Below are 11,432 nucleotides of genomic sequence, written 5' to 3' on the forward strand. Positions count from 1 at the left end.
ATTTAAAGTAATAACTTGTTCAAAAGATAACGCGGGCACAGAGCCTGAATGCTGCCTTCAGAACAATATTTACTCTTCCAATTCGAGGAACTAATATTTGAAGGACTGTTTACAACTTGATGAGCTTTTAAGATTCCTTAAGGGGAAGATGAGATAAAGGGAGCATTTACATTAACTGGGACATCAGGTTGCAGCCACTATCAATGAATGGGCTACACTTCCAGAATCAAATGCAACCCAAGGAAAACTATGCTGTATAATAGAAGATAAACAAAATAATGCTGAATTGTCTCTTACGAAACAAAAATTACAATACAGCTGCAAACATAATCCAGTTTTGGAAAAAAAAACAATGAAAATGCAAAAACTATAAACAGCTTGAATCACAGTACTTGCTATCAATTCCATTGGGCAAACATTGTTAGGAAATACCTGCATTTATCTAAGTCAAACAGGAATTTAAGTTGCTTCAGCTGCAACCTGAATGGGTAAAAAGGGGAAATTTCTCAACATATTTATGTAAAACCTGAGAAACAAAATTCTAATCAGTGATTCAAGGATATTAAGCTTATTTTGACTCCAAAAATGTACACATAAACTCCAGTTCATTACTAAATTTTGAAAAGGAGAAAAAATTCTGGCACTTTTGTAACTGGATATGGAAGATAACAAAATAATTAGTACTGTTATTTTGAAAACAAATGTATGGTGTATGTATGCAGCAAATTACATTCTGCCATTACTAAAATATACATTTGCTCTACATATTCTTTGACAATCATGAATTAGGGGAATAATCCAAAACACCTTCATATTACAAAACAGACAGGTCGTGACAGTTCTTTAGAACAGACACAATTTGTTCTACTTCCATCCTTTCCCCACCATCCTACTGCTCATAGCAACAAAGAAAAGAGCAAGGCAATGCCTCTTCAAGCCTGTTCGACCCTTCAATATGATCATCAATCCCAATGTCATACCGATCGATGCCTTTTGCACCTAGATATTTGCAACTATCTTGGGTAGACAATTTGGTTGATGTGGTCAAGTTGGGCCAAAGGGCTTATTTCTGTGTAAAAAAGGGTTACGACTCTACATGCATCTACTATATCTTAAATAGATTGAGTGATTTGATCTCCACAGCCCACTGTAATAAATTCCACAGATTCATCACCCTCTGAGTGAAGCAATTTCTCCTCTTACCCTCTAACCAACGTTCCCTCTAATTTTTAGTAGTCAGTGTGCACAAAAATCTTATATGCAATTTTTTTTTCCTGTGACAAAAGTATGTGTGCACTGAATGCTTGTGTAAATGTAAACTTGAAATTGTTTCAAGATAAATTTTGGCACAGCCTATCTCTCGTTGCTAAAAATGTATTGGCATATTTTAATATAATTTAAGTATGATTGCATTATATTTTTGCACATAATGATTCAATAAGTATAATATTTACATTATTTTAGTTAACTAACCTTTTGTGTACACATTTAATTTCCTTTGCGCGCTGGTTACAAAATGTGTTCGTGCACAGCTTAGTGGGAACAGTGCCGTAACTCAATATTGTGACCCTCTTCTCAAAACACTAGCCAGGAAAAACATCCTTCATGTATCATCTACCTAGCCTGTCCGAATGTTATGTTTTAATGAATTTCCCTTGTTTTCTGCACTCCAGTGAATTGCTCATGCCGAATCTCTCCTCATGCAGCAATCCTGACATCCCAGGAACCAGTTATCCAGTTTGTACACCATACTTCAGAGGATAAAATAGGCAGAAGTTCTACAATAGGTTATTCAAAGCAACTGCAACATTTTAAGCAGTTAAAAATTACATAATACCTTTAGTTCCAAAGATTATTTGGGAAATTTAAGTGGAAAAGTCCAACTTTGTTTATCTGCAAAAGAAAGATAACACTGTAAATAGAACCTGTTCACCACGCTTTACAGGAGAGAGGTCAAAACAAAGATTGGAGAATTCAAGAGAAAAACCGGTTTCTCATCAGACACAACCCTTGAACAAAACGAGGCAAATTTTCCTCTAGAAATAAACAGTATGCATAACAACTGTATCTCCAACATCTCCATTAACATCAGCACAACTCAGAGCTGCGTTCTTAGCCCCCTGCTCAACTCACTGTACAGATCGACTATGTGGCTCCATACATCAACACCATCTACAAATTTGCTGACAATACATGGTAGTGGTTGTTGAAAAGGTTGGGGGGGGGGGGGGGAAGGAGGATAAGTCAGCACACAGGAAGGAGATTGAAAACTTGGCCGAATGGTTTACTAATAACAACCTTACACTCAATATCACCAAAACCAAGAAGCTGATTGTAGACTTCAGGAGGGGAAAACCAGAGGTGTAAGATCCAGTGGTCAGAATCAGAATTTTTTGTCACGAACAAGTCACGAAATTCGGTGTGTTGTGGCAGCGTCACAGTGCGGACATTAAGATTATAACCATTTTACCACATTATTATAAAAAAAATTAAAATAATAGTGAACGAAAAGTAAGGCAGTGTCTTTGGTTCATTGATTATTCAGGAATCTGATGGCAGCGGGGAAGAAGCTGTCCTTGTACTGCTGAGTGCTCGTCTTTAGGCTCCTGTACCTTTTCCCCGATGGTAGCAGAGTGAAGAGGGTGTGGCCTGCGAGGGATTTGAAGATAGAGGCCGATTTATTAAGACACTTGCCTCATGTAGATGTCTTCGATGGAGTGAAACCTGATGTCTGTGACGTCTGAACTTTGAACCAACATCTGTTCAATATTTAGAAAGTTTTTGAGGCAAAATTTTATCTTAATCTTCTGCACGGCCTGATATCCTCTCAATCCAAATGTCTCACATTGTTAAAACAAAGCATTCTTGACAGCTAATGTTCATCCCTCGAGGCAGCAAGGTGGGGGGGGGGGAGGGGGGGACAGCATAACAAGGCAGCGGGGCCAGGTGGAATTTCCAACAATTAAGATTATACATGTTTCCCTCAACAATTTTAAATTACATCTGCCCACTGTTGAAGAGTGCAGACCTCACACTTCCACGATGTTACTCGAAATCTCTATTCAGCATAATCTTCTCCGTTCTCAAATCAAAAACCTCTCCTGACTCTGTGTAACATTTTGCCTACTCGTTTTTACTCCTCACAATCTTAGAAATAATGATCATGGTATCTAAGAATACTTTTGGGGAAAAATATAATTTCCCATAATATCTATAAGCAATATCAGATCTTGCATTATAATTTATTATCCTATCCATCAATCTTTTGAGGTTTTGTGGTAATAATTCAGTGAAATAACAGAACAATCATAAAATTCATAAATGGACACTTTAATGCATCTTACAGGGCTTAGGAACCCCGATGCAGTCCCAGTGAGGGTGGGTGGGGGGTGGGGGGGAGGCGTGGGAGAGAGGATGCAGTTGGGGGAATTGTGGTGGTGGGGTGTAGCTCAGTGTGCACGATGTTACACCAGCAGGGGTGCCTCAGATCCACAGATGTCATCTTGGGGAGGAAAGGGACAGTCAGGACCTTGGATGCTATCCTGGGGAGGAAGGGGGTGATGAGGATCCCAGATGCTGCCTTGTGGGGGTGGGGGAAGGGAAGCAGTCAGGACCCTGATGCTGCCTTGGGAGGAAGGGGTGGTCAGAACCCTGGGCCCTGTCCCAGAGAGGAAGGGGGTGGTGAGAATCCCAGATGCTGTCTTGGGGGGGTGGGGTGGGAGCAGGGACAGGATGATGTCTTGGGGTGGTGGGGGATCAAGATCCAGGATGCTGAGGGGGGGGTGGAGAAGGGATGGGCAGGGGAAGTTCAAGTTCCTAGACATTGCCCCAGGAGGTAGGGGAAGGAGGTCCACAAACTTCTGCAGGGGACAATAAATTCCCTGAATACTGCCAGGGTGGGAACTCAGCATCCTTGCCTTTGCAACAGGAGATGGTTCAGAATCCCTAGGCAGGGTTAGTTCAAGGATCCCAAAAATCATTGGTCTAAGTAAATTCACAATGCTTGGCAGTTTCAACTTGGGAGACTGTCCCTTTCACACTGCTGATTACACGTGGGTTGAACCAGGTAATTTACTGGGTCCGTACCAGTAAATTATGGCGAGCTCTCTACTGGCCACCGAGACAGAGGTGCACCAAAGAAGAGGTACAAGGACTGCCTAAAGAAAGCTCTTGGTGCCTGCCACATTGACCACCGCCAGTGGGCTGATATCGCCTCAAACCGTGCATCTTGGTGCCTCCTTTGAAGAAGACCGCAGAGTCCACCTCACTATCAAAAGACAAAGGAGGAAAAACCCAACACCCAACCCCAATATTCCCTTGCAACCGCTGCAACCATGTCTGCTGTCCCGCATCGGACTTGTCAGCCACAAACGAGCCTGCAGCTGACATGGACATTACCCCTCCATAAATCTTCGTCCGCGAAGCCAAGCCAAAGAAGAAAGAAGAACCAGGTAATCGCACAGTGTGATGTGTCCCAACCTGGCAGGGTGAGTTAAATTCAACCAGGCTCTGACACTTGGATGGGGCAAGTCAGAGTCCCGGCAAGTTAATTCGCTAATTGCCTTCTGGTACATTTAATGGAGAGTTAGGAACACAGTACAAGGCACGCTTGCTTTCATCGCACTGGGCATGAAGTACAGCTACAGGGAAGTCATGTTGCAGGTGCATAAAACTTTGGTTAGACAATAAAATTAGCAGTATGTGCATTTTTGGCCACTATAGGAAGGATATGGAGGCTCTGTAGAAATTGGCCAGGATGTTTTAGTTAATTTGTCACAATGCAAACAGACCAACAGTTTATCTCTCGCTGTGTAAAGAGCACAATTTACAGAATGTAGGATAACAATGAAAAGGAAGATCAATTAACACTAAGATATTAGCAGCTTGAGAGCACATCAGCACCTCTACTTCCTCAGGAGATGGCAGAGTTTTGCCAATGACATTGGAAACCCTGGCAAATTTCTACAGATCAGTGTTGGAAAGTGTGCTGACCAGCTGCAACATGTTCTGGCATGGGAACACCAATCTTCTTTCTTTGGCTTGGCTTCGCGGACGAAGATTTATGGAGGGGGTAAAAGTCCACGTCAGCTGCAGGCTCGTTTGTGGCTGACAAGTCCGATGCGGGACAGGCAGACACGGTTGCAGCGGTTGCAGGGGAAAATTGGTTGGTTGGGGTTGGGTGTTGGGTTTTTCCTCCTTTGCCTTTTGTCAGTGAGGTGGGCTCTGCGGTCTTCTTCAAAGGAGGTTGCTGCCCGCCAAACTGTGAGGCGCCAAGATGCACGGTTTGAGGCGTTATCAGCCCACTGGCGGTGGTCAATGTGGCAGGCACCAAGAGATTTCTTTAGGCAGTCCTTGTACCTTTTCTTTGGTGCACCTCTGTCACGGTGGCCAGTGGAGAGCTCGCCATATAACTCGATCTTGGGAAGGCGATGGTCCTCCATTCTGGAGACGTGACCCATCCAGCGCAGCTGGATCTTCAGCAGCGTGGACCCAAGCAAAGAGCCCTGAAAAAATCAGTGGACATCACAGGCAAAATCTTCCACACCAGGTGCATCTACAGGAAATGGCAGCAGCAATCATCAAGGATCCACATCACCACCCCAACCACACACTCTGTTCTCGCTACCACGATCAGGATAGAAGAGGTCTAGGTGCCACAAGACTGGCCCCACCAGGTTCAGGAACAGCTGCTACCCCTCCACCATCAGACTCCTCAAGGACAAACTCAATCAAGGACTCATTAAAGGACTCTTACTTGTGCACTTTATTGATTTTATTCTGAATTAGTTTGTTTACATTTCTTTATAATGTGTACCTGAGTCAGGCTTTTTTTTGCACTGCCAATATTTGTTAACTCTGCCTCACCTGGAAGAAAACGAATCTCAGGGTTGTATGATGTCATGTATGTACTCTAATACAAAGTCTGAGATTTCAGGTGAGAAAAGATTGGTGAATCTTTTTTTTACATAGAGATTGGTCTGAGCCTGAAAAGCGATGCCAGAGGAAGCAAGTCATATGCAATGTCAGGATGCATTCAGATACAGGAATGGAGGAGGACAGTTGGCGGCCGGGGCAGAGCTGGAGGGGGATAGTTGGCGGCCGGGGCAGAGCTGGAGGGGGATAGTTGGCGGCCGGGGCAGAACTGGAGGGGGACAGTTGGCGGCCGGGGCAGAACTGGAGGGGGACAGTTGGCGGCCGGGGCAGAACTGGAGGGGGACAGTTGGCGGCCGGGGCAGAGCTGGACGGGGACAGTTGGCGGCCGGGGCAGAGCTGGTCGGGGACAGTTGGCGGCCGGGGCAGAGCTGGACGGGGATAGTTGGCGGCCGGGGCAGAACTGGAGGGGGATAGTTGGCGGCCGGGGCAGAACTGGAGGGGGACAGTTGGCGGCCGGGACAGAGCTGGATGGGGATAGTTGGCGTCCGGGGCAGAGTTGGTCGGGGACAGTTGGCGGCCGGGGCAGAACTGGAGGGGGACAGTTGGCGGCCGGGACAGAGCTGGATGGGGGACAGTTGGCGGCCGGGGCAGAGCTGGATGGGGGACAGTTGGCGGCCGGGGCAGAGCTGGAGGGGGATAGTTGGCGGCCGGGGCAGAACTGGAGGGGGACAGTTGGCGGCCGGGGCAGAACTGGAGGGGGACAGTTGGCGGCCGGGGCAGAACTGGAGGGGGACAGTTGGCGGCCGGGACAGAGCTGGATGGGGGACAGTTGGCGGCCGGGGCAGAGCTGGTCGGGGACAGTTGGCGGCCGGGGCAGAGCTGGAGGGGGATAGTTGGCGGCCGGGGCAGAGCTGGTCGGGGACAGTTGGCGGCCGGGGCAGAGCTGGAGGCCGAAGCGACTGATCTCTCACTTGACCCAGTCCCGGCTCCTCCTGCTCCTGGGATAAATTACCGGATGATGCCGAACTCCTTCCAGAGTCCGGCCAAGCAACTTTTTCTCGACCTTCTCTCCCCATTTCCCGGCGCAACAACCTCTTACCAGCCAGGCGCGGGCGGAAGATCCCGGACCGGGGCGCGGCGGTTGAAGATCGGTCGTCCGGGCTCGGGTGCGAACTCCAGCCGCCCTAATCACATGCGGAAGGAGCGGGACGGGACTCGGACCGGCGGGCGGGCGGGCGGCCGCATGCTCCCCTTCCACTCGCCCCGCCCTTCCACTCGCCCCGCCCCCCCGCTCGATCCTGCATCATGCCATGTCGCGGCCAATCAGAGCGTTCCACTGGATTCCCCCTTATTACGTCACAAACAGCAGAAGATAGATACATCTTGATACTGGAAAGTATTGAGCCAGTGCAAGTGTGTGAGGGCTTTCCCATGAGTGCCTTGTAAATGGGCAACTTGGAAGGGTCCGACCCGGCTCCCTGCCCTACCTCGGAGGGAACCCAGTTAAACTGACCCAGGTCGCGTTCACTGGCGGCTCGAACACCAAAATGGCCCACCCGGTCACTCCTGTGACTGGAGTCGCGGATAAACCCCGGCTGAAGCGTCTGCGGTGATCGGTTAGGGGGGGGGGGGGAGGTTGGTGGAAAAGGGTCGCTACCAGGGCCCGGGATGGAGTGGGGGGGGGTCCCTGCTGCGGGGTAGAGAGCAGAGGGGCCGCTGCCGCGGATTGGGGGGGGGGGGGGGTGAGGGGTGGTGGAGCGCGATTGACTGTGGGGGGGGGGGGGAATGGGAGAGACTTTATCGCGGGGGTGGGATTCCCCTTGCAATCGCCGCAATTTACTGGGGCTATTTCCCCTCAGCTTAAAAGGTGCTGGAGGCACCTTTGACCCACTAATCGCACCTGGGTCCCAGGAGGGCTACCCAGGTGCTGCAGTTTAAAAGCACCTACTGTGCAGCCCAGGATGTGCACCCTGTATTGTGCAAGACGTTGCCTCCTATGTGGTGCACTGTTTGCCAGAATCAGACACACAAGGTAAAGACTGTACAACAGGCTTTAATCCACAAAGACTTCCACAGAGCCAGGCTGGCTGTGGCTGCAGCAACTCTGTGCAGGCCTCGGGAGGCCAGCACAGGCTAATATCCTAGAGGGTGATTAACATCCAACGGGGTGGGGCTTGATCCCTTCAGGCCAACTGATTGACAGCAGGCCAGGTGTTGTCCTGTCCCCTTACACTCTTGCAGGTACAGAGGTTGCCCCCTGCAGTAGGCTGGCGGTACACTCCTGCAGGAACAGAGGTTGCCCCCTGCAGTAGGCCGGCGGTACACTCCTGCAGGTACAGAGGTTGCCTCCTGCAGTAGGCCGGCGGTACACTCCTGCAGGTACAGAGGTTGCCCCCTGCAGTAGGCCGGCGGTACACTCCTGCAGGTACACAGGTTGCCCCCTGCAGTAGTCTGGTGATGTACCACCACATCCTGTACTATAATAAAACTGCACACATGGTTGTGAGCGTGCAACTACAATGTATGTGTCACTTGCGAATAAAATTGCATGTGTACTTTACGCTTTGCAGGAGCCTGTCGGCGATACATCTTTATACTAGAAATGAGCCTGTGTTGATAGACGTGCAGGGTTTTTTGTGACACCAGTCGTTGCCGTCGAGTTTGGCATTCATCCCTAATTGCTCTTGCAGGCCAGTAGTGAATTGCTATTTTAAACCATTTGCAGGTCTTGTGCTTAACACTGTATTAAATCACATGAGGGAACATGATTTTATGAAAGAGATTTCAAATGAATGATTTTTTTTCAAGATTATTTTATTGTCATGTAATAAAATAGAAAATATAATGTCACACAAAATTTCCTTTAGTCTATCATAAGGCAGGCAAAGATTTGCTATCAGCAGAAGTTGCCCAGCCATAGAAAGAGAAGCAAAATTAATTTAGACCTACAGCACAGTCACAGGCCATTTTGGCCCAGAAGTATGTACCAGGGAGGTAGGTTCATTGGGTGGCGAGGATTCGGGGGCTGAAATGGCCTGTGACTGTTCTATATGCCAAAATTAAAAGGTTGGCCACCCCTTTCTAAACCATCAGCAACCTGAGCAAACGTCTGACACAATCAGGAAGCCTCCAGCACACTGCGCATCCTCTCGCTTGTTGGTTCCTCACCTTGCCTAACCAACAGCCTCAGAGTCTCTCACTGGTCCATCACCGTCCTCTGGGTTGCCTTAAATAGAGAGGGGGACGTCTCACTGTTTTTTGGTGCCCTGCAACCTCTCATGGCTGTGGTCGATCATAGGCACCGCCATCTTGAGGCCAGACTCCGCGGTCACATGATTTTAAAATAAACCACCGGCAGGTCATTTAAAACCTGTATGGAGCCGTTAGCAGTTAGACTGGGCAGTTAGACCCCATGGTGGGAGTGGGGGGGGGGGGTGTGCTGTTCTCCATAAGTCCATACCAACAGCATCACCATTTTCTTCCACATCAGCATGGAATATAATTTGGAAGGTGCAATTGCTGGCATTCTCTTGCACCTGCTGACTTAGTTCAAAGTGCACATTTATTGTCAGAGTATATACATTACACCATACAATTCTGAGGTTATTTTTCCCGCAGGCCAGGCAGAATTTCTACTCATCAGAATCCGAACTGTACTCAAGAAGAAAGACGCATATTCATGAGATAAATGTAAACAAAGAAAGAAATGTAAACAAACTGCAATACAGAAGGAAAATAAATAATCACAAACTTATTTAAGGACTAAGTCTGATGGTGGAGGTGTAGTGCTCCTGAAGCTGGTTCTGTGAGTCTTTTGGCACCAACTAACTCATTCATTATAGCAGCAGTGAGAACAGAGCCTGCCCTGTGTGGTGTAGATCCTTGATGATTGCTGATGCTCTCCGATGGTAGCATTCCACGTGGATTTTCTAGACGGTGGAGAGAGGTTTGACTGTGATGTACTGGGAGTGCGACCACTACCTTTTGCAGGGCTTTCCGCTCAGAGCTAGTGGTGCCCCCACATCAGGCAGTGATGCAGCTGGTCACCACACTTTCCACCGCCCATCTGTAGAAATTTGCCAGGGTTTCCGATGTCTTGCCAAACATCCGCAAACTCCTGAGGAAGTAGAGGTGTTCTTCTTGGTGGTGAAGCCTCTGATGGGTTTGTAGAGAGTGCACTCTCTAACGAAGGTGTGTGAGCAGAAATGAGTGAGGGATTATGTGCCAATTGAGAAGGCTCCTTTGTTCTGAATGTCATTGAGCTCCTGAATGACACGAGTCCTACTTAAGATGCAGTCATTCAAGCAAAGGGGAAATTATGTTGAATATGACATTAATAAAAGAAAAACTTTGTGGAGGGAAGCTAAGAGGTGAGTCATTCATTGCAGAATAGCATTTTGTAACTGATTTCGTTAGTAATCTGGTAAATGGTAATTTCCCCAGGAAGTTGAGGATTGTGCATTCAGGCACTTATGTGCAATTGAATGACAAGGAGGGTTGGTTTAACATTCCAGAAGCAGGGTTTAAACACTCTGTGGTTTTGACCCCAAATATCAACTGTTCATTTCGTTTCATGGATATCTCCTGACCTGCTGAGATCCATCAGCAGTTGGCCCTTTTTTTGTGTTGGTCATTTACCTGACATTTGGGGCACTAATACTACCTCTCAACGCGAGCCTGAATTTTGTCCAAGGCAGACAATACGTACCTGCTCATTACTTCAGTTATCTGAGGAATTGCGCATGGAACTGAACTCAAGATGACATAGGAACATAGGAAGTAGGAACAGGAGTAGGCCAAAAATGGCCCATCGAGCCTGCTCCGCCATTCAATACGATCATGGCTGATCTAATTTATGACCTAACTCCACCTATCTGCCTTCTCCCCATATCCTCTAATTCCTCCATCATGTAAAAATTTATCTAACCGAATTTTAAATCTGTCTAATGAAGCAGCCTCAACCATTTCCCTGGATAGAGAATTCCAAACACTCACTACTCTCTGGGAAAAACTATTTTTCATCATCTACTCCCCGGAATCTTGAGACTGTGTCCTCTCATTTTAGTTTCCCCGGCCAACTCAAAAAATCTTCCTACATCTATCCTATCCATACCCTTCATAATCCTATATGTTTCTATAAGATCTCCTCTCATTCTTCTGAACTCGAGCGAATACAATCCTAGACGATTTAATCTTTCATCATAAGTCAACCCCTTCATCCCAGGGATCAACCTAGTAAACCTCCTCTGGACCGTCTCCAAAGCCAGTATATCCTTCCTCAAATATGGAGACCAGAACTGGACACAGTACTCCAGGTGCGGTCTCACCAGTACCTTGTACAGTTGCAACATGACCTCCCTACTCCTGAATTCAATTCCTCTAGCGATGAAGGCCAACATTCCATTTGCCTTCTTAATAACCTGCTGCACCTGCAACCCAACTTTTTGCGATTCATGCACAAGCACTCCCAAGTCCCTCTGCACAACAGCATGCTGTAGTTTTTCACCCTTTAAATAATATTCAGCTCTTTTATTTTTCTTTCCAAAGTGGATAACCTC

The 11,432-nt window shown here is 47.5% G+C and overlaps 2 protein-coding genes across 4 annotated transcripts in view; both read right to left on the reverse strand.

Moving 5' to 3' along the window:
* Positions 1-7,168, reverse strand: part of lipf (lipase, gastric) — a 47,226-nt gene extending 40,058 nt beyond the window's left edge. The window contains exons 1-2 of one of the 3 annotated variants that reach the window (XM_069900632.1): positions 6,974-7,168; positions 1,838-1,893 (exon numbers count right to left, since the gene is read on the reverse strand). The gene's annotated coding sequence lies outside the window, so the exon portion shown is untranslated. Of the gene's footprint in view, positions 1-1,837; positions 1,894-6,886; positions 6,908-6,973 lie in introns of those variants that run through there. The other 2 variants (XM_069900634.1, XM_069900633.1) reach the window with 2 other exon arrangements.
* LOC138743793 (uncharacterized) lies at positions 6,024-7,119 on the reverse strand. The gene is made up of 2 exons (XM_069899398.1): positions 7,096-7,119; positions 6,024-7,058 (listed from the first exon to the last, which is right to left on the reverse strand). The coding sequence occupies exons 1-2, from the start codon at positions 7,117-7,119 to the stop codon at positions 6,024-6,026; spliced, it is 1,059 nt and encodes a 352-aa protein (XP_069755499.1).
* Positions 7,169-11,432: the final 4,264 nt, after the last annotated feature.

The sequence above is a fragment of the Narcine bancroftii genome, chromosome 10 (assembly GCF_036971445.1).
Source record: "Narcine bancroftii isolate sNarBan1 chromosome 10, sNarBan1.hap1, whole genome shotgun sequence".
NCBI classification, from domain to species: Eukaryota; Metazoa; Chordata; class Chondrichthyes; order Torpediniformes; family Narcinidae; genus Narcine; species Narcine bancroftii.

Excerpts from the sequence above, each read along its gene's own strand:
- LOC138743793 (XM_069899398.1), bottom strand. The coding sequence starts at position 7,119 with ATGCGGCCGCCCGCCCGCCCGCCG. Across the intron at positions 7,059-7,095 it reads GGCCGCCCGCCCGCCCGCCG|GGCGGCTGGAGTTCGCACCC; the intron begins GTCCGAGTCCCG and ends GCATGTGATTAG.